The 24,327-nt window shown below is 64.3% G+C and overlaps 1 protein-coding gene across 9 annotated transcripts in view; it reads left to right on the top strand.

Annotated features, from left to right (window-relative positions):
* Nucleotides 1-24,327, top strand: part of MCF2L (MCF.2 cell line derived transforming sequence like) — a 129,614-nt gene that overhangs the window by 45,206 nt on the left and 60,081 nt on the right. The window contains exon 1 of one of the 9 annotated variants that reach the window (XM_032314211.1): nucleotides 5,732-6,437. The exons of 6 other annotated variants lie outside the window; for them this stretch is intronic. In XM_032314211.1, coding sequence (XP_032170102.1) covers nucleotides 6,335-6,437 — 103 coding nt within the window. In that variant the 5' untranslated portion in view covers nucleotides 5,732-6,334. Of the gene's footprint in view, nucleotides 1-5,731; nucleotides 6,438-8,402; nucleotides 10,328-24,173; nucleotides 24,295-24,327 lie in introns of those variants that run through there. 2 more of the 9 variants (XM_032314213.1, XM_032314218.1) reach the window with 2 other exon arrangements.

Here is a 24,327-nt window from a genome sequence, read left to right as displayed (position 1 = left end):
GCTGGGCTCCCGCTGCAACCGAATAAGAGCGGTCGCGCCAGCGTCAGATGTCGGGGCTCGTCCAGAGAGACGAGCATGACCGGTCGTCCCGTCTGTTGTTCTGACCAGTCACGATCGACAGGCACGGCAGGGGCCGGTCTCCCGACCTCAGCTGTCTGTCAGGCGGGTTCTGTGCCTGGAGGACATGTTCTCGCTGGAGGAGAGCCACTGTCACGGTCCTCGGGGCTGCTGGACTCCCTGTGCAGCCGGGTGCGGCGTGTGCAGCTCCCCCCCGAAAGGGAGGCTGTGCTTGGTGAACCTGCCCGCGTCTCCCAGCGGCCGCACGGGCACCAGCACCGGCACAGCTGGAGGCTTCTCCTTGTCGCCAGGCACGCGTCCGCGCCAGACCCTCGTCTCTGTGCACCTGCTTCTCGGCGAGCCTTGCCGCTGGAGTTGGGACTGCGTCTCTCATCAGCTGGGAGCCATCTGACCCGTTCACTTTATACGTCTGATGTGGGGCTAGAGATCGCGGTTGTCTCTTCCCGGTGGGAACAGGCTGGCGCAGCTGTCTGGTACGCACTGACACTGCTGCGCGCTCCAACCGCCTCACTCTGTTAGCGGCCCCACCGGGAAGCGTGGGGGTGCTCTGGGGGAGGGAGAAGAAAGGGGAGCGCCCGAGTGCATGAGCGTGGGCTCTGCAGGATGGTGCTGCCCTGGGGACACCACCGGTCTGGGCCCTGGCACCCCGCTTTTCACAGAGGGGCCTCCAAGGGGCAGCTCCTTCCCTCCTTGAGGGGACTGTTACCCCGGCATCCGTTCCCAAAGATACACAGACACTGAGAGGGGGTCAACCCTGACAGGAGGCTTTCTAGAAGATTCAAAGTGGTAAATTTGAAAACGCAATAGAGCTGATTATTCTGTCTGGATTTTAGAGATTACGTGGCTTTTGTGTATCTGGGCTTTGAGCAAATGTTCTGGCTTTTTGTCATTCTATTCTTAGCAGTGTCCAAGAAGCAAATCCTGTCCCTGAGTGTGAAAAACAATTTCTTATCTTTGCAGTGGAAGGACTGGTGTTAAGTCCCAGTGGTGACTTTTTAGTAAAATTTTAGGTAAACTGATGGTGAGCTGATGCCCCACGTATGACTTCACCTTCGTAACGCTACTCACTCTTTAGAGACAGTTTTTAGGGGCACCTGGGTGGCTCAGTGGGTTAAGCCGCTGCCTTCGGCTCAGGTCATGATCTCAGGGTCCTGGGATCGAGGCCCGCATCGGGCTCTCTGCTCAGCGGGGAGCCTGCTTCCCCCTCTCTCTCTGCCTGCCTCTCTGCCTACTTGTGATCTCTGTCAAATAAATAAATAAAATCTTTGAAGACGGTTTTTAAGGGTTTTGATGTCTCAGTTGTTAAGGGAGAACATATCATTTCTTATTTAAATGGCAAACAAATATGGAAAGTTGTTGAATGGACAAGTCTCTGTGGTTTATCAGTTGTGAGATTTATGCCTCCATCAACCCTCAAAGGGTAAAATTTGTCCTGTGTTTTCTTCTGAAGCCCAGTTTTGTGGGAGGGTTCCTCACTCACACACTCGCCGGCCCACGTATACAGAGCGTCTGTCCTGTGCTGGCTGTGCCAGGCAGATACGGCACATCCGCGCTCGCTGAACAGGACCCCTAGGTCTTCCCCTCATCCGGGAGCTTCTCTGGGAACAGTCTCCAGGCACAGACCCCCACTTAGCCTGATAAGTATCGGGGCCTCCCCCGGAAAGTGCAGCCCCCATGGCACGCGCTGCATGGTCTTCCCGGCACAGTGCAGGTGCTTGTTTGCAGTCACCGCGGACGCCACTTAGTGCCTGCCCCTGTCGGGCGTCAGCTGGTCTCCAGCTCCATCTGACTGGGGCACAGTCTCTGGATTTTATCATGACCGGCCACGGCGACGGGTCCTTCATTTCACAAAGTTAAGCGCATCGTTCAAGAAGCTCTTTCTCGAGCGTGAGCAGCGCCAGCCTCCGTCCGGCGGCGTGTCCCCGGGTGTGCGGCCTCGGCGGGTCAGAGCCGCAGCCTCGCAGGTTATCTCGCCGGCCCGGCTCCCAGAGCTTCCTGTCTTTGTCAGTATAAGGGACAGAAAGCCCCCATTAAACAGGGAACAATAGAGCCTGCAGCGGGGCTCTGCTGGGACTCGCTGTCCGGGGCGGCTGCCAGCGGCCGGTAGGGCTGGGACCCGGCGCTGAGCGGGAGGGGGGCTTGCTGGGGCTGGGGGTGCCCGCGGGCCTCGGTGCTGGCCCAGCCGCGGGGAGAGTGTCTGCCGTGAGGAGAAGGAACTGTCCGTGCCTCCGAGGCCAGGTTGCCAGGCGCCAGGTCGAGGGAAAAACCCGGGAAGCACAAAGGCCGTGAGAAGGCCGAGCAAGGAGAGGGAGGCGCCCAGCGGCCCCGGCACCGCGGCCGGTGCTGGCCCGGGGATGCCACGGCGCCACGCGGGCACACGTGGGCCGTTTCCTCTACTCTGCATCTTGAAAAGAAAAAGAGAAAGAGCCCATTGCCCCCGAGTCCAGAAACCTCGCGCAGCCGAGAGCCAGGCGTCCGTCTCCAAGGGCCGAATGTCCACCCGCCAGCGTCGCTCGCTGGTGCGGCCGAGGCTGAAGAGCTCCTGCCCCTGACCTGATTAATTTAAGACTCTTTACTGCCATGCCGCGCCGGCCAGCTGTGGGTGGGAATTTCTCGCCAGTAGCTGGGGGCCCACAGAGGGTCAGCCCAGTGCTCCAGCGGCCCGCCGAGGCCGCAAGCCTCCCCTGGCGGGGCTCAGCACTCCTGCCTGGCCGGCGGCCTGGGACCGCAGACGTCTGTGGTTTGTGTTTCCGAATCAGGGGGCTTAGGGCAGGGAATGTCCCCCAAAGGCCAGGAAAACCCGTGGTTTCAAGACATTTCCCAAACCTGAAGTCTGTGATCCTACAAGACAAAGAGACGGAGAGGTTGTGAGTAGGTTCGTGTCACAGAACTGATTTTTGGAAAAGGTTTCCATCAGGGACATCTGTAAGACGCGTTTGGAGAAGCAGGAGAGGCCGGGCCAGCCGCGGGCCGCCTGCGCGGGCACCCGTGAGCATGTCAGATGTGACGGCCCCGACGGCACCGTCCTCGCGCTCGTGCCTGCGCCTTTGGCAGACGTGGGGAGGCAGACACGGAGAGAGACTCGGTGGTAACACGTGGCCCATGGCGGCCGCTGCCCCGGACTCGGAGCGGCCAGCGTGTCTCTGCATGTCCTCCCTGCGGTGCTGCGGGCCGCGCGGGGCTGAGGGCTCGGGTCCTCTGGCCATAGTCACAGGAAGAGCGCTTGCGTCCCAGACGCGCCACATCAAACACGCATCTGTTTCCTCCCGGGTGTGCGTTGGGCCGGCCTCGCAGGGAGGCTGGCGTGGAGGGGCCGAGGTGGATGGCGCTGAGGCCCAGTCACGGTCTCCCCTCACCTCTGGGCACAGCCCCCAGCTCGGCTCCGCCCTCGCTGCTTCTCACAATGTGGGCCCTGGAGCCAGCTGCACCTGCTGCATCCCCGGGAACAGCCCAGGTGGGGGTGCAGGCGGGGCAGACGTGATGGGTCCGGCACCTGCCTCACGCCCTCGGCTCCTGTCCTGCTCAGAGCTGTGAGGGACTCTGATCGTGGGCCCCGGGGCCGCTGCCTCCCCCGGGCTGGGCCAGACACAGTCCCCTCAGCCCCCCAGCCTCCAGCTCCCGCAGGAAGGGTCCCCGCAGCCTGGAACACTCACGGGGGGAGGGTGGGCGCCAAGGCACTTCAGTGACACAAACGTTATATGGCGGCAACCCAGCTTGGCCTGCTCTGGCACCCATGGTGCTTGGGGCCGAGTGTGGCCTTTCAGACAGACCCAAGTGCCGACCCTTTGTCCGCTTCTATCCTGTGACCTTGAGCATAAGACACACGCACTCGGGCCCTTGGCACCTCCGTCCCGTGGCCCCGCATGAGCTGCCAGCGGGGGAGGGGTGGGGTGGGATGAGCTGCCGGCAGGGGAGGGGTGAGGGTGGGATGAGCTGTGGGCAGGGGAGGGGTGAGGGTGGGATGAGCTGTGGGCAGGGGAGGGGTGAGGGTGGGATGAGCTGTGGGCAAGGGAGGGGTGGGGACGGGATGAGCTGCCAGCCGGGGAGGGGTGAGGGTGGGATGAGCTGCCAACCGGGGAGGGGTGAGGGTGGGATGAGCTGCTGGCGGGGGAGGAGTGGGGGTGGGATGAGCTTCCGGCGGGGGAGGCGTGAGGGTAGGATGAGCTGTGGGCAGGGGAGGGTGGGGGCGGGATGAGCTGCCAGCCTGGGAGGGGTGAGGGTGGGATGAGCTGCGGGCAGGGGAGAGGTGAGGGTGAGATGAGCTGCCAGCCGGGGAGGGGTGAGGGTGGGATGAGCTATGGCAGGGGAGGGGTGAGGGTGGGATGAGCTGCCAGCCGGGGAGGGGTGAGGGTGGGATGAGCTGCCGGCGGGGGAGGGGTGAGGATGGGATGGGCTGCGGGCAGGGGAGGGGTGAGGGTGGGATGAGCTGTGGCAGGGGAGGGGTGAGGGTGGGATGAGCTGCTGGCGGGGGAGGGGTGAGGATGGGATGAGCTGCGGGCAGGGGAGGGGTGAGGGTGGGATGAGCTGTGGCAGGGGAGGGGTGAGGGTGGGATAAGCTGCCAGCCTGGGAGGGGTGAGGGTGGGATGAGCTGCGGGCAGGGGAGAGGTGAGGGTGAGATGAGCTGCCAGCCGGGGAGGGGTGAGGGTGGGATGAGCTGCCAGCGGGGGAGGGGTGAGGATGGGATGGGCTGCGGGCAGGGGAGGGGTGAGGGTGGGATGAGCTGTGGCAGAGGAGGGGTGAGGGTGAGATGAGCTGTGGCAGGGGAGGGGTGAGGGTGGGATGAGCTGCCAGCCGGGGAGGGGTGAGGGTGGGATGAGCTGCCAGCGGGGGAGGGGTGAGGATGGGATGGGCTGCGGGCAGGGGAGGGGTGAGGGTGGGATGAGCTGTGGCAGAGGAGGGGTGAGGGTGAGATGAGCTGTGGCAGGGGAGGGGTGAGGGTGGGATGAGCTGCCAGCTGGGGAGGTGTGAGGGTGGGATGAGGTGTGGCAGGGGAGGGGTGAGGGTGAGATGAGCTGTGGCAGGGGAGGGGTGAGGGTGGGATGAGCTGCCAGCCGGGGAGGGGTGAGGGTGGGATGAGCTGCCGGCGGGGGAGGGGTGAGGATGGGATGGGCTGCGGGCAGGGGAGGGGTGAGGGTGGGATGAGCTGTGGCAGGGGAGAGGTGAGGGTGGGATGAGCTGCTGGCGGGGGAGGGGTGAGGATGGGATGAGCTGCGGGCAGGGGAGGGGTGAGGGTGAGATGAACTGCGGGCAGGGGAGGGGTGAGGGTGAGATGAGCTGTGGCAGGGGAGGGGTGAGGGTGGGATGAGCTGCCAGCTGGGGAGGGGTGAGGGTGGGATGAGGTGTGGCAGGGGAGGGGTGAGGGTGAGATGAGCTGCCAGCCGGGGAGGGGTGAGGGTGGGATGAGCTGTGGCAGGGGAGGGGTGGGGGTGGGATGAGCGGCCGGCAGGAGGGGTGAGGGTGGGAGGCCTTCCCAGCGCCACACCCCACGCGGCAGGGCGCTCTGGGACAGTCAGGGCAGGGCTGGGCGCTCGGCCCCCCCGAGCGGGGCGGGCGCCAGGGTCCGGAGCCGTCGGCCAGGCTGGGCGTCGCGGGAAGTGGGACTCGCCAAGCAAAGCCGCGCTACGGTTTCCTTTCTCCCGCGCTGGGCAGCAGGCAGGGGTCACGCTGGAGGAAGTTACCAGTTTCTCTCAAGAAGGCCTGGGCCGCCCCCCCTTCCTCCCTTGTAGTTCTTTGTTTGAACTTGAGACTTCCTGAGCTTGGAAGGTGTTTTTGGCCCGGGCAGCTGGAGCAGGTCCCTGACCCGGGAGCCCCGGCCAGCGCAAGCCCCTTTCCGAGGAAGGAAACGCCCAAGACCTGCGCGCGGACCGCTGTGCGTCTGTGTCCTGCGCAGTGTGGGGACGGGTTGGGGGCCGGTGGCAGCCTCTGCGGGCGCCCTCGTGGGCAGGTGGTTCTGTCCGTGCCCAGGCTCAGTGCAGCTCGAGGCCTGGAGGTGGAGGCTGGGGACCCGGCGAGCGGGTTGGACGCTCTGTTGTGCTTCCTCGGGACTTGGTGAAGCAAGGTCACAGGAGGTCGTGTGCCCAGCGCGGCGTGTCGCGCCGGGTGGGGCGCCCTCCTCCCCGCCGCCAGCACCCGCCTGTTTCCGACTGTTCCCAGCGGAGGGCTGCAGGGCGCCGCGACCCCGTTCAGCCCTTGCACGAACGAGCCCGTCCGCAGAAGAAAGCCTCCGCCGCCGAGCGCGTCCCTGGAGAAAGCAGGATGGCCGCAAGGGGGGCCCCTCGGGGGGCTCTCAGGGGCCTCCGGCGTCGGCTGCGGCTGCGGCCTCCGCGGTGCTGGGCGGCCTCGAGGCGCTCACAGCCAGGTGAGGGGGGACAGGATGCTGCTGCCTGGGGCGCGGGCCGGCGCGGGGGTCCCTGCAGCGGGCGGGTGGACGGGGCGGACGTGCGTGAGGGGGCTCGTGCGTGGTGCCCTCACTGCCTGGGGGGCACCTAGCCCCAGCCTCAGGCCTCCCTGTCCTGCTGCCGGACGTGGGCCGCTCCCCTGCCGGACGTGGGCCGCTCCCCTGCCAGGAGCAGGGGCGGCTGCAGCGCCAGCGTCTCCCTGAAGAAGGACTGGGAATTCTCGTGGGTCTCAAAGTCATGTTTTCGTGAACTGATTTCTGCGGAGCCGGGGTGTGTCACAGCTCGGACTGGGGCCAGGACCCTGTCCCTCATTTCTGTCCTTTCTCCCGGGAGGACCCCTCCCTCCTCAGGGGCCTGGAGACCTGAGCTTTGCTGTTGACCTTGGGAGAGCCAAACTCTGTGACCACGGGCCCCGCTTTGGACAGACGTCCTTGATGTCTGTGAGGTGAAACACCTCAGAGTCACAAAGCGAGCTCGACGTCCGTCCACCCCGGTGGGGAGGTGGGGCCTGGCTCCGGCCACCTAGCGTCCCCAGAGGGCTGGAGTACCTGTGCGTCTGCCTGCAGGGCTGGGGCGCGGACCTGCTCTGGCTGGCGGCCCCTGGAGGGGGGCGTGCACTTGTCCTGGGTGGACCCCTCCCTCAGTTTCCCTCTGGGGCTAGGACAGAGCCCACACCCATAGCCCGGCTTGGCGGTCGTCCCACGCTCACTGGCCCCCGTGCACGTGTTCAGGGTTCAAGTGACGGCCTCGACCCTCTCGTGGATTCCGCCAGCTCTGTCGAGTGAGTGGGGCTGTCGCGACAGGCCAGGTGGACCCCGGGCCCACGCTCACCAGGGGCGTGGATGCTGCGTCTGTGCCCCCCCGGCCTCCCCCCAAGTCCGCTCTCTGGAGGTCAGCAAACACCCATGGGCGACTCATTTGACCAGACCCGTGCTGGCTCCAGGGGATCTGAGCTCTGCCCCCAGGAGGGTGGCCCTGCGGACCCCCACCTCGGAAGGATGGGGTTATCATCCTGACAGCTGGAGGCCACATGCAGGAGGCCAACTTCCGGCCTAAGCATGTCCCCACATGACAGCCATGTGTCCCGGACGGTGGATTTAGTGTCCCAGTGGTGTCCTCCCGCAGGGAAGGGGGCGGCTGACGTGACAGGCTTCTCCTTTACTCCTCGGTGCTCCTTAAAACCCTTTGAGGCCATGTGTGCTGGTCTTCATGAGTGGACGACGGGCAGTTCGGCGCTCAGGGCCCTGTGAGGCCCCGGGTCACCAGGGCTCCATAAGGTCCTCATGGCCTCCCTCACCCCCCTGCCCCTGGCCTCCCTGGCGTCTCCCGGCTAAGTCTCCCTGACCCGCAGGTGTGGCCTTTGTGTCCTGGCCCCTGCCGGGAGCTTCTTGCTCCCGGAGAAGCACCGTTGTCTTCGCTTTCCTTCCTGCCTGCGAGTGTGTCCAGTTCCTCCTTCCAAACCCATGTGTACACGGGGGTCGGGGTTGGGCCGGCCTCTGCGCCCCGCAGACAGACCTCGCCAGGCTGCTTTCTGTGGCTCGAGCCCTGGAAGAAGCACCATCAGGCAGGGAGATGACCGCGGCCAGACTTCCCGGTCGGTGGGGGACGCGGGCACAGTGTGTCACTGCGAGATCACAGTTTACTCTGATCGCCAGAGATGGACGTGACATCAACCCGCTGGAGGTCAGGGTGACCTCTGGGCTGTCACCTCCGCTCTGTCCCATGGGAGCTGTTGCTCTCCCGACACAGAACGCTCCCCAGAGCAGAGCCCGAGCGCCCATCGCGGAGGGCTCCCGGGTCCGGGGCCCGAGCCCCACACCCAGCGCCCTGCTCAGCTGCGGGCCTGCTTCTCCCTCTCCTGCTTCCACTGTCTCTGTCTGTCAAGTAAATAAATAAAATCTTAAAAGTAAATAAATAAATAAATAAATAAAAGAAGCGAATAAATACATCTGGCACAGCCGGGTGAACCGATCACTGCACGTGATCACAGAATGTCCCTTTGAGCTTCCTGGTAGCTGAAGCAAAAAAGGAAAAGAATTTGACCACAAGGTCATATGCAAAAAAAAAAAAAAAAAAGGAAAAGAACAGGAAAAGATAAAGAAATTCTTCTGGAAAGAATTCTGGAGGAGACCAGGGCTCAGCTGTACACACTGGGGACATCAGACCCCTCGACAGTGACGGTCTCTGCGTGTTTCTTTTCCTTTAGAGAATCAGTGCACCCAAAAATGTTGAGAGCGTAACCGTGAATTGCACTGAGGCCCTTTCCAGAGCCGGCCAGGGTAGCTCTGTCCCTCCCCGCTATTCCCAGAGGGGGCGGCGGAGTCCGGGTCTGACCGTGACTTAGGCCGGCTCTCGGGGAAAAGGGCTGCCGGCCGCGCAGCACGGGACTAGTGGCCTGGTCACAGGCTGTGGGGCCGTGCTCCCCGTGAGTGTGGGAGGCAGAGGCCACAGCCGCAGGCGAGGGCCCTCCAAGGGACTGCGAGTGTGCGGCTAAGGATGCGTTGTTGCTTGGCGGCCGGTCCTCAGGGCCTTGCTCGTCGTGGTTTTCAGGACAACCGGCTTTGTGAACCTGGCTTTCGGCTTCTCAGGAGCTTTCGGCAGCAGAGGGTGGTTTACCTCTGACTTTCCGGAACTCTCGGGGGAGGGCTGCTGAGACCCGTAGGAGTGAGGACAGTGCGCCCCTTTACTCGAAGTGTTTATCAGAAGAAGCACTTGTGCTGAGTCTTGCCTGCGGGCTTGTACTTGTTGGTAAGGAAAGGTACCTTGCTCTGGAGAAACCTGCTGATTATCCGTGTTTTCATCATTTTAAACGTTGGGCAACTTGAAGTCACGGCTTCTGACGCCCACACAAATGCCCCATCTGCTCCCGGCCTGTGTGGCTTCAGCGGGATTCAGGCCTCCCGCTGGGTCTGGGAGCCAGGCATCTGGGTCTTTGTGGGGTCTTGGTCCTGGGCACCCGCTGTCGAGGGCCTGGACAGCAGTGTGAGCGGGGAGCCTCGCTGGCTGCCTGCTGGCCGGGGCGCCCTTCCCCATCCCTATGGAGCCCAGACTGTGCGGTGAATGGGGCAGGGCCCGCAGCGGTGGTGGCACAAGGCAGCTCAGACGTGGCTGAACTCCGAGAGGCGCCTCTGGGTGGGGTTCCCACTGCCCGCCGCAGATGTGTGGGAGACCTGCAGACCCAGAGAGCTGGACAGCACGGGCGGGGCCTTGGAGCAGGTGCCGTGTCTCTGCTCTGCTCACCGTCCTCGGCAAACACGGCCGCCGCCTCTGTTTGTTCCCAGCGTCTCCGGTGTCCGGTGCGCCAGACCTTATCAGATGCAAGCGGGTGGGGCCAGGACACGTGGTCAGGTCTGAGGCTTCCGGCTCGCGCGTGTCTCTGCGGGCAGTGTGGGGCCTGCGCGCGGCCGACCGTCTGTCCCCTTCACGGCAGCATGGGGAGTCGCACCGCAGAGATGTCCCTTCTCCCTGAACCGAGGCCGAGGCGGGCCCAGACGTTCCTTTCTCCTCCGGTGCCCAGAGCCGGCCGGCCGGGACACCTGTGTACACACGCGGGTGGGGTGAGCAGCTGTCAGCCTGTGGACGGCCGTCACCCTCAGTGCTTGGTCTCAGCTCAGGGCTGAAACGGAAGTAAAGAGTCAGCTGGTCCCTCGCGCAGATTTAGGGAGCAAAGTTCAGTGGGAAAGGCTGGTGGGTAAGCGCGGAGGGCAGCAGGACCGGGCGCAGTGGAGAGCGTCTTCCTGGTGCTCCCAGACCATGGGGGATGGACGCGCCGCCCGCATCTCTGTGGCAGAGATGAAGAGCTACTATGTCTATTCTGAGTGGTGCACCTGGCTGCTGTCAGTCGCTGAAGGTGAGTCCCCGGGTCCCGAAGCCGCTGTCCTGCGGGTCACCCCCAGGGCCCCGGCGGCGGAGACCGGGCCTCCTAGAGAGGGTTTTTCCGCATCTGCCCTGCAGAAGGAGGACGATCTCGTGAGTCACCAGCGAGCGGTACCCCCGGAGCAAGGAGCGCCCAGGCAGTGGGGTGGGAGGCAGACGACTCTTCATCTGAAGTCATCATTCGATGACTCTGAGGCCCGCCAGTGGCTGCCTAAAGCCAGGGACATCCCTGTGGCTCGCGAGGCTGGCCTGAACTGGACAGCAGGGAGCTTAGCCAGCGCCAAGCCCGTCAGAGCTGAGCCCACCTCGTCCGAGCTCCATGGACAGAGGTCCACACGCAAAGTGCGTGCAGAACAGAAGCCACAGCGGCTTGGTACCGATAATCCCCTTCACGCAGTGACCCGTGGGTGACTACTGGGCGGTCGGCAGCCCTGTAGGTCAAGTGCTGGAGACACAGCGCTTTGGGGACATAGAGCTGCTTCTGTGGTCCACTTTCCTGGGAGCCACAGAGCCCAGGGAAGCCTTGGGGCCCCAGCTGTGCACGGGGGCTGAGCGGGTCGCCTGTCCATGGACGGTTCCTCCGTTCGCCCCTGAAGTTCACAGAAGCTGCTGTGGTGTGGGGAGGGACGCGGCTTCCTTGCTGACTGCTGCTGTCTGACTGTGACAAGACACCTGAGGTCTCTGTGACCACAGCCCGTGAGGACAGGCTCTCCCCTGGGTACGGGGGCTGCGTTCTCATTGCTGACGGAGAGCTTCGTGGTGGTTAAAGCCATGCCTCGCTGTCTCGTCTGAGCCCACAGATGGGAGGGCCCGGCCGTAGTCGTCAGAAATGGTGCTGGTCCGGGGGCTGTCAGGAATGTGGGCATTCGCAGGCGACGTGAGCGGGCCCTTGGGCTGGCCGCGGGGCCCACAGTTGGCACCATGGCTCTTGCTTCTGTGATGGTGGCGGTGGGAGGGCGCAGGAAGGTGATGGGCCTGGCGAGGTCCCCCCAGGGCCCCCGGAGGGCCGCATGGCTCAACTCAGAGAGGGGCTTGGCTCCTGAGCAGAGCGGGGCAGAGGCCTGGCCTCTGGATCCGTTTGTACAGTGATCACATGCTTGTCCCTGCAGGGAAACTGAGGCTGAGGGAGGGCGGGCGCATCCGTGGGGGTTAAGGGCTGAAGTCAGTGAGTGGGCCAAGCCCACAGTAGGTGAAACAGCCTTCAGCACAGGGGACAGAGGTGTCCACTGCTTCCCACCTGGTGTCTAAAGCAGCCCTGCCCAGCCCCGGCCGCGTCTCCCGGGGACGGAGGCCGCTGCGAACGGGAGCCACCCACTCAAGGCCAGTGTCTCCATTTGTGTTGTGCCAAGAAAGGAAGCCGCAGACTGTACAGGCTTCCCGTGCGGCTCAGCTCGTGGCCTGCGGCTCAGGACCCGCGGACGTGGCGCTCCCAGCCCGACAGTCCCGTGGGGCAGGACCGTCCGTAGAGCAGCTTCGCCTGTAGTGTGAGGGGCCGGTGCTCTGGGTCGACACATCACACGCCCGGCTCTCTTCGCCGGAGGAAGGTGACGGCACGGGGTGGGCCCTGGAGGGAGGCTCGCGGCCGGGGCTGGGCAGGGGCAGGGCCTCGCCGTGCTTCTGGTCCCCTCGGGCAGGAGTCTCTGGAGGAGACATCTCTCCCCTGCCCTGGCCCCACTTTCCAGAAGCCCCTCTGTCCAAACAGTCGGCTCCCCTTCTGTGCCGCAAGGGGAGCGCTACGGTCCCCGGGGCCCCCAGCCCACCTGCAGCAGACGGTTTCATCCTCAGTCTGTTTGCTCTTCCGTCTTTCCTCCGTGTCCCCAGTCCGGCCCTCCACGGCCGCGCCGCAGCTCCTGAGACCGAGAACGGCGGCCGCGTCACAGGAGGTGGCTCAGAGCTCTTGCCTGGAAATTGGAGTCAGGGCAGCGGGTCAGGGGTTGCCGTCTTAGAGCCCCGGGACCAGGCAGTCCCGCGCTCTGACTTGAGAGCGGGATCTGGGGACACAGCCGAGGGGCGTCTGTATAGCAGACAGGAGCCTGGACCTGGCCTGAGTGTCACCGAAGGTGCCGTCACGTGGGCATGATGTGAGAGCCGGACCTTTCCGGGATGTGGTCACTCTGAGGATGCAGTCACGGGAGTGTTAGAAAGCGGGTGTCTGTCGAGCTGGGGCAAGATTCCCCAGCGAGTCTTGTCACCGGTGTCAAGGGGAGGGGGGTCGCACCCCAGCTCCCGCCGAGCCGCAGTCACCAGCTGCTGGTGCTCTGGGTCTGGGTCTGGCTGCTTCTGTGGGGTGCCAGGCACCTCACGCTCCCCTGTGTTCGTGTTTTCCCAAACACGGCGGCAGAAAGGTCAAGTTGGCACCGATGTGCGTGAACCCTTCCCACCAGGCTCCATGTGTGCGTGCGTGGTGGCACACGGATAGGCAGCGGCCCCAGGACCCCGCAGAGGACTTTGTGCATCTGGCAGGAGCTCGAGCTCAGTGTCTGGGGCCTTTCTTGACTGCAGGCTCCGTGCAAGACGCAAGGACTGGGCTCGGTGACGCACTCACGCTGACCCATCAGTCCCATGGTTGGGACCTGCACACAGATGGTCCATCCCTGCCGCAGCATGGCGACGGAGCTGCTCGTTGACACCATCCTGTGCACAAAGACCCGGAGGGTTTAGAAGCTGGGTTGGCAGCGCAAGTGTAAATACCATTGTGGGATCCATGTCCCGAACCCCGCAGCATCTGGAGGCTGGCGGCGGGGAGACGGCTTTCCCCGTGTCACTAGAGAAGGCAGGCATTTCAGACACAGAGAGTACAGCGCGTGCTGAGAAACGCCAGCAGACGCCCATCCTGCACGTGGGGCCGGCAGGTCGAGGGGGGGCATTGGTGCAGCCCATTGCCAGGGCCGTTCAGAACGCCTGTGACGTATTCACTCGTGCAGAGAAACCTTTATTTTCCAAGATCGCTTGAAAGAGGAGCTCGGAGTGCTCTGGGACTTCTATATGGGAATAAGTCTTCAGGAAAAGAAACAGGTTTCTGTATTAAGCTGAGAGCAAATGAATTCACCAGACATTCCAAGGCCGAGAAGGGCCGCTGTCCTTCTGTTGGCCACAGACCCAGAGCGTGTGCCGTGGGCCGGGCCCGCGCGTGCTGCTGCGGTCGCCGCGGAGACTGGGATCAGAATCCAGAGCCAGAAGGACCTCCCTGGGGTACTGAGAAGCCCAGGGATGAGATTCCTGAACTAAAGCGGGACTCCCGGAAACTCCTGCCCCTTCCCTGGGAGAAGTGGCCCCGGCAGCCACCGGGAGGTCCGCGAGGTCTGCACCAGGGCCCACGACTGCTGCTGGCTAACCGCACCGGGCAGCCACAGGGGAGGGAGCTGGAGGCGTGTTGGCACCAGGAAGCGCGGCCTGAGCTAACCTGATGGTGAGCCTCCCTGGGAGAGCTGGCCAGAGGCCTTCCACTTCAGCAGCTTCCCTGATCTTGGGGCGTTTTCCTGAATGGCATGGACTCCTTTCTGTCACGTTTCCCAGTTGCATTACACATTTTGGGGGGAATAAAAGCACATTTTTTTAAATAGCACAGTTTCATTGATATGTTGGAAACATAACCGGAAGTTGTTAAGCTTCCAGAAATCTGTCAGATAGTTGTGGACAGATTGGACGAAAAAGGCGTCCTAAATGGACAGCTTAAAATGCAATTGAAATTTGCATTTTAAAATGTTCACGAGGCTTTTGCTTTTTCTGCCCAGCCTTCCAGCTGCACAGAGCCTCGTGGGGACTGCGGGAGTGGGACGCAACAGGCGGCCTTGGGGGGTGCCCGTGCTCCAGCCAGGATGCCTGCCGGAGAGTCCGGCTTGTCCCCGTCCCAGCCACAAACCCCCTCAGTCGTGCTTGGCCAACATTTGGGATTTCAGGCCTTGAGCACGATTTCTGCAGCAATCTCGTTGTATTTAAAACAAGGGAAGTATTACTTTTATTACTAGAAACCAATGTGCCCTAGCAATAACCCGAGCTCTTGCCGCCAAGGCCATCCCTCCAGTAACGTCCGGTCCTTGCTCCGTGGGGCGGACTTTGGAGCGTGCAGGGCTTACTGCAGGAGCCGCTGCACGCCGCATCACACACCTTCTGAACCGGGTCTCCTTTATGAAGCGGATGCGGAACATTCTGGGGTGCGATTTTCGGGGGGCATGTGGCACTTACTAATTCAACCTACCCTCAGCTGCTCTTTTAATCAGTCCCTTTATGTTGTATCAACACAACATGGGAAACAGCAAAGATTTTGTTTATGCTCCGGGGTTAAAAGCACTAACTTTGACACTGTATCTGAGCTCCGAGCAAGACGGAAGGCAACGCTCTCTGTCTCTCTGTCCACAGCCAGGCACAGCACCAACCCTAAAGCACCCACCGTCTGGCCTTGCTCGGTCAGCCCCAGTCCACGCCAAGCATCATGCCCAGAACGGCTGCGGCTCAGGACGCCGGGGAAGGGAGCACACGTGTTAATATGAACATGGAGGCAGCAAGGTGCAGATGGGGTTCCAGGTGGCTGTGACCGTGGCCGGGGACGCATGTGACCATGGCCGGGGACGCAGGACCTCGAGTTCTCACCGGAGACAGAGATGTGCATGTGGAAGCAGGTGGCCTACAGAGAGACTGGGGTGGGACCTGGGGACAGTGCGGGCCGTGCAAGGGGCTCTGAGCCACGACAGTAGCAGCCCAGGGGCGGGGTTGCCGGGGAGACGCAGGAGGAGGGGCCCAGCGTGCATGTCTTCCGGGGATGGAGAAGCCAGCAGAGGAAGCTGGAGGTCCACTTGGGACTTGGGGGGCAGAGGGGACGGACATCAGAGGAGGAGGTGGTCCTTCCTTTAGGACCGGAAGTGTCTGTGAGAGCCGGAACGTAGGTCTGAAGGGTGGCGGGTCAGCCGTGACCTCACAGACACTGGCGAGGGAGGGCAGCTGGGGACAGCGGGAGCGCCGGAGCGGCAGCCTGTGGACAAGACTCGTTCCCTGCAATAAAAACCACATAAAACACAGACCTGCTGCATAAACTGGCCTCACTTACAGAGGAAAAGCGGGTGTGGCGTGGCCATGTCCAAAAGCTGTGCACTGCCCCAGGGCACTAGGCCCACGGGATCCTCCGCCACAACCGCACGGAGGCTGTGCAATGATCTCGAAGGCTCCATTCAGAAGAAGTGAGACCCTTCGGAAGCTGCTGCTCCATGCCTCCGTCTGTCCGTCCCCTTCTCGGAAAACCACGCCCTGCCACTCCCTGGGCCGCCTCTGCCCCACTGCGGGGAGTGGGGGGGTGGTTCGTGCCTCGCGGTGGGGGGGCCTCAGGCGATTTCTGGGATAAAGCAGGGACCCTCCTGGGTGGTTAACCTGCTGGATGTCCTGGTGTGAAGGCTCCAGGCTCCCTCTGTCCCGCGAGAAAATACTGTCCCTTCGCAGCCATGCGTGGTCGGCCCGTGGAAGCTGTGTGCGCAGCAGCCCTCCTGGGGTCTGCGGGCCGTGCACACTTGGGCTGGGGCACCAGTGGGGACATGCCTGCCAAGAGGGTGTCCCACTGGAGCAGGGTGGTGGCGAGGTCCTCAGGGAGAGGGTCCCCCACACAGGGTGTGACGTGCTTCCAGGACAAGAGTGATCAGGACAAGGGTGGTCTTTAAAGGGCAGAATCGGGTGCATGAAGGTAGAGTCCATGGTTGGTCAGCAGAGGGCAACACAGAGAAAAGAGAATATGGGCTGGGGGCTGAGTGGGTGAGGACGGAGCCGGGATCCCGACTGGAGGACGGAGCTGGGATCCCGACCGGAGGAGCGGACTGCGGGCCCTGAACCCGGAGGGGTGCTCAGAACTGTGGGATCTGCAGCCCCTGGCGGCCAGGCCCCCCGGGGCCGCATCCTGGGAGTGCCCTCCGCACCTACCTGCCCCCGCGAGTCGGGTGCGTGCTCTGACCTGGAGGTTTGTGGGCGGTGTCACGGCAAGCAGGGGCCTCCTAGCCGGAGTCTGGACGGTGCCAGGGACGCGTCTGAGGCTGGAGCCTCCTTCCTGAGCTTCAAGCCTTCCGTTTGCCCTGGGGAGCTGCCCGCCTCTTCCAGCTGCTTGGGGATGTGCGTGAGACCCTGTTCCGCAGCCAGACCCCCGCCACGCCCTTCATCTCAGGCCGAAGGCAGGCCTGAGAATGGCAGTGTGGGTTTTCCAGGGTACTCTGTGGGGCCTCCGCACCCTACAGACCGACAACGCCGTCTGGGACAAGCTGGTGTGCGCTGTGTGCCCGGGTGGCGTTTGGGGCCTGCTGGCTGGGTTCCCATCCCCAGAGGGCCCCCTCCTTGCTGTGCACTGAGGCAGGGGGCTCAGTCTTCCCATCTATAAGATGGGCACAATGGCACATTTCTCAGAGAGCCGCGGGGCCCCTGGAGTTTGCCCAAGGTCAGTGGCAGGGACGCCTTGCCCCTCCCCCAAACCTCTCCTAATGCTGCGTATCGTCCTTGGATACACAAGGAGCCCGTCTGTCCATGGGTCTGTCCCCCGTCCTCCACTAGGGCTCCGCAGTCTCAGCAGGGGCCCTCTGACAACCCGGAGGTGAAGAGTGGGGTCCCGCAGAGCTGGGGCCCCGGCACCTGGCACGCCGCCCTCGGCCTTGGTCTGCACCGGCAAACGCTGCCGCGTGTGGAGTGAGCGCTGGGAGCAGTGGGGAGGGAAGCACTGGCTCAGGGACCAGGGGCGCCGCAGTGCCTGTCACTGTCCAGTGCCAGAGCCCAGACCATCTGTGTGGTCTGAGACTGTGCCCACCGAGACCTAACTTTGTCCCCTCAAGGTCTCTGCAAGGCTGTGGCCAGTTGCCGGCCTCTCATCCTGGTCCAGACCACCGCCCCCCGTGACGCCAGGAGGGACAGCGGCAGGCAGCAGTGGGGATCTGGCCCTAGCTGCCCATGTGCGTCCTGCGGGGGCTGCAGGGAAGATTCATGGGGCCCAGGGGGTCGCAGCCCTGACTCTGCTGCCTGCCAACCCGGGGTCACGTGGGCCAGATGGGCCACTGTGGAGGGTGCCTCGGTGCCGCTGTGGGAACACAGACTGGGACTCCCGAGGCCGCAGATGAGGCCCCTGCCGCGGTGGGCGTGCCCGAGTGAACAGGCCACAAAGGACAGTCCCGGGAGCCCCAGACCCAGCCACATGGCCCAGGCCTCTGTCCTGTCCACACACCTGGACCCGTGCGCTGGTCTTCTTCCCGCAGACTCTCCCGAGCCGAGGGTCCCGCCTCTCTCCTCCCTTACGGCCTCGTCATGGGGCTCTCTAGGTCCGGGGGCTCCGCAGGGCCTCTGGGCACAAAGTAAAGGACAGTTTAAAAATGAGATTTTCTGAGGCGTCCGCTGTCTGAGGGGCCCCTGGGGCGTCACCATGGGGGGGGGCCGCTTCTGTGTGTGTGGCTGCGCCATGAGCCCGCGAGACCCCACAGGACCCCGCAGGACCCCGCAGGAGACTGTAAGACCCCGCAGGACACCAGGAGCCCATGGGACCGTTGTCCTGCCCTTTCCGTGACATGGAGCTCATTCATCTAGGGCACACTCGCCGTGGGCGCATGGCATCTCTCCTAAGGGGTCCCCCGAGGCCACTTCCAGCCCTCCGTCTGCTCTCCCACATCCGTGGACCTCTTTGTCTGATGCGCATCCGAGGGCCTATGGCACAAGCCCCTCGGCGCCCGTTCCGACACCGACCCCGCTGGGCTCCAACGCCGGCTGCAGCCACCCGCCATTTCCTGGCTCATGTGGCAAGGCCCTGCCTGCCTCTCGGCGGCTCCTCCCCGCCACCCCCACGAAACTCCCGCTCAGGCCTTCAGACACGCCCGACACCAGCTCTGGCTTCTGTGTGCCGCCCGAAGTCACTTCCTCCCAAACTCTCCAAAGAGGAAAGCGACATGCAGCTCGGTTTGGTGTTAGAATCTGTAGCTCTGGTCGGGGTGTGGTCCTGAGCCCCAGGCCACTGTGGTCCGGCCCCAAAGAGCGTGGGTCACCTCTCTGCACCTTCCGGACTCCGCCCACCAAATGCGGCTTGTGCCCTCCAGACGGTGTGGTGGGGGGCACTGCTGCCATTCCAGAGTGGGAAGAGCCCGGAGCCGCCATCTGAGTCCCGGACACCCCCTGCCTGCCGCCCCCAGCTCCCGCAGGCGAGGCCCGCTCGCTCCCGGACCCACGGGCGTGCCGTGAAGGCAATCAGCCTCGCCCTGCCAGTGTCCACGCCTACGGTAGCATTTTAATTAACCTAAAGCTCCAGCTGTGTTTGCTCTCTGCCATGTGTACCCAACCCCAGAGCCCGTCCAGGTTCGTTAGGTGTGTGACGTGAAGTTGTGGATCCTGGAGAACAGGGCTCCTGCCAGGTCATACCAGGTCGCAGCTTGTGTCCTCTGGAGGGGAGCGATGGGTACCAGGCCCTGCCTGGAGGAGGAAGCAGCTCATCGTGGAGGTGATGGTTCCTGCGGCTTGTGTGTTTTTCCAGCCAGGCACACAGAGCCTCCCTCTTTAGTTCACAGACACCAGGCGGGGGGTCCTGGGGGCCACGCGTCTGCTCAGGGACCTGCACAGGGCGGGGGGCACCCGGGTCCCTAGATGCTCCCTGGCCACCCCTCCATGCCCCGACAAATGCGCAGAGAAAGTACAAGACCGATGTGGAAGAGGAAGGCGAGTGGAGAGTGGGTCCGGGCGGTGGGTCGGGGTCCCCGATGCCTGATTAGGAGGCTGGGTCTGCACGATGGCGTTCACCCGGCGATGGGCCGCCACAGCCAGTTTGGAGTCAGAGGGAAAGTAAGCCTGAGAGGCCAAGGGCGGAGCAGACTGACCCGGGGCGGCTCTGTCTCAGGAGAAGCAGCCGCAGTGGGAGGATCCAGGGAAGCAGGGCTGAGTGCGGGGTGGGTAGGAAGGGGAGGGAGGCTGCGAAAGGGACACAGTGGTCTGAGGACCCAGCGGCCACCATGTCCAGCTTCACCTGCTGCCCCGCAGAGCAGACACCTGCTGGCCCGCGTTGCCGTGGTGATGAGACAAGGCAGGTGGTGTGGGGGAGCGGGAGGGGCCGGAGGCTGGTGCTGCGCGCAGGAAGCAGCCCCCCACCGTGTCGTCTGGCAGAAACGGGCAGGAGCGGGCTCTGCCCTCCGCATCCTGGTCTTTCAGGGCCTGGAGCCCATGCTCACGTCATGCCAGCATTGCTGTAGGGTTCGAGGGGACACAGGTTTGTCCATGAGGACATCACTCTGTGCCTGGCTTAGCTTTTCTTGCACCCCAGGATGAGGAGGGATCAGTGCCAACCCCTGCATCAGTCAGGCAGCAGCATGGAGGGGCTGCGGGCGGGTACTTGGTGCTGCTGGTACTTGGAGCTATGAGTACTCAGGGCTATGGATACTTTGATGCTGTGGGTAATTGGGCTGCGGGTATTTGGCCCTGTGGGTACTCAGGGCTGCGGGTACTTTGATGCTGTGGGTACTCGGAGCTGCAGGTACTCGGGGCTGTGGGTACTCTGATATGGGTACTTGAGGTGCGGGAACTTAGGACTGTGGGTACTCTGATGCTGTGGGTATTCAGGGCTGTGGGTACTTTGATGCTGTGGGTACTTGGAGCTGCGGGTACTTGGGACTGCGGGTACTCAGGCTGTGGGTACTCTGATGTTGCGGGTACTCAGGGCTGCAGGTACTCTGATGCTGTGGGTACTTGGGCTGCAGTTACTCAGGGCTGTGGGTACTCCGATGCTGCGGGTACTCAGGACTGTGGGTACTAGGTCTCCGGGTACTCTAATGCTGCAGGTAATCAGGGCTGCGGGTACTTGGGCTGAGGACACTCTGATGCTGGGGTACTCAGAGCTGTGGGACTTGGGCTGCAGGTACTCAGGGCTGCGGGTACTCTGATGCTGTGGGTACTCGGAGCTGCGGGTACTTTGATGCTGCGGGTACTCAGGGCTGCGGGTACTCTGATGCTGCGGGTACTCAGGGCTGCGGGTACTCTGATGCTGCGGGTACTTGAGCTGTGAGTACTCTGATGCTGTGGGTACTCGGAGCTGCGGGTACTTTGATGCTGCGGGTACTCGGGCTGCGGGTACTCTGATGCTGCGGGTACTTGAGCTGCGGGTACTCTGATGCTGTGGGTACTCGGAGCTGCGGGTACTTTGATGCTGCGGGTACTCGGGCTGCAGGTACTCTGATGCTGCGGGTACTCAGGGCTGCGGGTACTCTGATGCTGCGGGTACTTGAGCTGTGGGTACTCTGATGCTGTGGGTACTCGGAGCTGCGGGTACTCGGGGTTGGGCAGCCTCATCTTCACACTTTGTGTTTCAGTGTTCCGTCGTCACCTACCCTGTCTGCTGGATACTGTGGATTGTGGCCAGAGTCACTGCGTCTCCACCCATGAGTCAACAAGTCCTGTTTGGGGACCCAAGTGACCTGTGGGCGGCCCCTGTGAGCACTCATACCCTCAGCTCTGGAGAGACCGGGCCTCTGTGTCACTAGGCTTCTCCCCGGGGAGGTAGCCAGAGGCCCCCAAACCCCTCTCAGGGAGAGCAGCCGGGAATGCTGGTGACATGAAAGTCGTGCAAACCGCCCCACGAGACGCGAGTCCACGGCACAGCCACCGAGCAGTCAGCACGCTCGGCCCGCCCGTGGGGCCCGCACCCCTCGGTTCTCCGCGGACACCGCCTCCCTCCTGTCCCCTCCACTGCGGCCCGCGGGCGGAGCTCCGGAGTTGTCACTCTCGCCACTGAGCGCGTTTTGAGTATCTGCCGCGACCCTGTGAAGAACACGTCCATCTTAAGGGAAAGTCTTCTTGGCCCGACAGTGGGTTCTGTGCTCGGAGCTCTGGCCCGGGTGGCCTCACTGCCCGTCACACAAAGCCGACACAACACGGGCTCTGGGACTCTGCCGGTTTCTGAGAAGAGCCACTTGTCGGCTGATCAGGGTTGACGTCCGCAAACCCTAGAGCTATGCCCGTCCTCCAGGCCCGCGGTCAGCCCTCTGTCAGATGTGTCCCTGCCCCGACTCCGGGCTCCAAGCTCAGCTGTCCCCGCAGGGCAGAGTGCCGGCCCCCCGGCCGTCCTCTGAGGCCCTGCACAGCTCCGGCGGCTGAGCCGTTCCCAGAGCTGGCCTCTGGCTCCGGAGACCCGGCAGGAGAGGGCCACGTGCCCCTCGGGCCGCACGCCCTGCCCTGCAGCACGGGCTCCGGGCATGCTCTGCGCTGCAGAGGCGGAAGCCGGACGCAGAGCCGCAGGTCCTCGGACGGCCGGGTGGCTTGTGATGAGGAGGCCCCGCGCGCCGAGGAAGGAGCCACCGCAGGCGGTGGGGACCGTGGTGGAGGGCCAGGCGCGGGAACCTCAGGGAGCGTGTGCGACTGTGACCCCCGTGTGGGGCGCACCTGCCTCCGAGGGGTCTCCCGGGCGGCAGCCGGGCCCGGACAAGGCACCGCGGAGAGAACACCCGAGTGCCTCCGTTGCGCGCCCTCCTCCTCCACAGCCCTCCCGGGGCCGCAGCCGTGTGACACGCACGTAACACGCACGAGCCAGGCCGGAAGCAGGGAAGTGCCGAAGCAGGGAGAACCTGCCAGAGGCCAGGCCTCTGGGGCCGCCCGAGGACCCGGTTAGGGCAGGTGTGAGCACAGTAGATTTGGGGCGCGAGGGCAGGACGGGGCAGACGTGAGGGCTGCGGGTGTTCGGCTGCGGGGCATGAGGACGGGTCACAGTGTGGGGGAGGGACATGAGAAGGGCCCCTCGGAGGATACATGTGGGGGAAAAGCTCAGAGTAAGTGATGGGTCAGCTCCATGGGTGTTTGGGGCGGAGAGTCTGGTCTGTCCTACTAACAATTTGGGATTCGTCTGGCCCTTCTCTGACCATGGCCAGGGCTGGGACGGAGCTCAGGCACCATGACCCCGTGGTGAGGCGCTGGAGTCCGACCACTCGCTCACTGTTCCCGAGCCCCCCGGGCGGCGGGCACGCATTTCTTGGGTGAATGACCCCCGTGTCTGCCGAGGGAAGACCTTCCGCCAGCTGCTTCCTCTGTGAAGTCCACAGTGCCCTTCTGAAGGGCACCCGGCTGCTCGCTCTGCTTGAGCCCGAGGGCGCACCTCCTGGCAGCTCGGCAGAGGCACTGGGGGGGCACTGGGGGTCTCCTGGAACCCACTGCCCTGCTTCCTCAGCTGTGGGCCTGGGGCCTGGAGGCCGGGGCCGCTGTGTCAGCCCGACCTGCCGGGCGACCCGGGACAACAGTGGCTCCGCAGGCCCACGCATGCGTGTTCCCTGGGAGGTGTGGGCTGCCCGGCTGGAGGGCCAGCCTGGACGTGGTCAGCAGGGAGCCCGAGGGTCCGGAGCTAGGGCCGCACCCCACCTCCCTCCAGCGGACCCGCTCTCTCCAGCAGCTGGGAGAAAGGGGGCTGTGCGGGCCCAGAGGGAAGACCCCTCTCCCGCCCAGGCCGGTCCACCCGCAGGCTGTGGGGGAGCTCCGGGCCAGGCGTGGCTGTCATTCCTGGACACAGGACCAGAGCCCGCCCGGCCCAGGTGCAGACCCCTGGCTGAGGTCGCGGCCCGCAGCAGCTGCTGCCTTCCTCAGCCCAGCCTGTCTCTGGCCGCCCTGAGGCTACACACTCCCAGGCTTTGGCGTGTGGATGCGGGGTGGGGGTGGGGGGAGCACCGCGGTAGCTCCTCCCTCTACCACAGGCCCCTGTGCTGTCCCCTCTGGTGGCGGACCTGCTGGTCTGATGCCTTCTTTCCCAGAGCCACCGGGGTTGCTGGTTCCTCAGCGGGGTGGGGCCTCTCTGTGTGCGGACTTCGAGGTGTCCCTGGCCGGGGGCCTGCACGGTGCTGTGGGGGAACCGTGCCAGGGTCCGCGGTGCGACTGGGGCCCCGGTGGGGGTGATGCTGGCGGGTGCAGCCGCGGGTCCCCCCGAGCCAGGGGCTTGCCCCCCGCTGTGCTTGCTGTCCCCCTGCCTGTCCCCGGGCAGTGCCCGGAGTGTTGTGCCCGCCCTGACTGGAGGGTCAGTGCACAGGAAGGAGGGGGTTGGAATTGTCCAGCAGGTCGGTCCGGCCACGTGACAGGTGCGAAGGGGGGTGTGGAGCGGGCGAGGGCAGCGGCCATGGCGGTGAGCGTGCCCCCAGCATGGGTGTGTGCAACCTTGCTGCCCGAGGCGCAGGCGGGTGGGAACCGAGTCCTGATGTTATATTCCAGCAGTGGGTAAAAGCTGCCCACGCCCGCGAAGGCTACTGCCCTGACCCGGCTCAGGACGGTCTCTGGGGCCCGGGCTCCAGCTCCACGCACGCCCTCCGCTCGGGCTCTTCCTGCCCACGACCTGGTTCCCACCCCCACCCCGTTAGCGGCCTCGGTCACCTGGGAGCCCCTTAGCAGGGAGCCAGGCGCCACCTCCAGCCCAGACCAAACCTGCATCTTAACGAGCTCCCCAGGGGGTCCCCCTCCCCCTTACATCTTCCAAGTTCTTAGCCCTTGGGGGCGTCTGAGGTCCCCGGAGAGCTGCCGGCTGAGCACACACAGCTCTGCGAGGAGCACAGGCGCCGGACAGACAGACAGGAGGACGGACAGATCCAGGCGGGGCAGGAGAGGTGCAGACCCCGCCCCGCCCACCGCTGGGGAACGGCTGCGCTGGGCACGGGGCCCCCGCAGGGAGGGTGCAGACGGGCGGCAGGGTTGGAGCCGGCCCACAGGAGCCGCAGGAGCTGCTGCGCGGCGGGGGCTGGGCTGCCCCTGGCCAGTGCGTCTAGGGAGCGTCCCTCCAGAGCTGCGGACCCAGCACCAAGGCCCCGGGACCAGGCCAGCGGGCCACCCAGAAATGGAGCCCCGCCGCCTTTGTGCGCCCAGGACGGGCGTTCCAGGAGACAGGCCGCCGCCTCCTGACGCCGGGGCGCTGGTGGCAACAGCATGACCTTAAGCCTCATCTCCAGGCTGTCGCAGGACACCTCCGGGCTGTGGCTCTCCTGCGCACCAGCACAGGTGCGACTGGGCTGCGCGCGGGCGGGGGCTGGG

This window comes from Mustela erminea, chromosome 15 (assembly GCF_009829155.1).
Source record: "Mustela erminea isolate mMusErm1 chromosome 15, mMusErm1.Pri, whole genome shotgun sequence".
Taxonomy (NCBI): Eukaryota; Metazoa; Chordata; class Mammalia; order Carnivora; family Mustelidae; genus Mustela; species Mustela erminea.
This window is presented reverse-complemented; position numbering and strand designations above follow the sequence as displayed.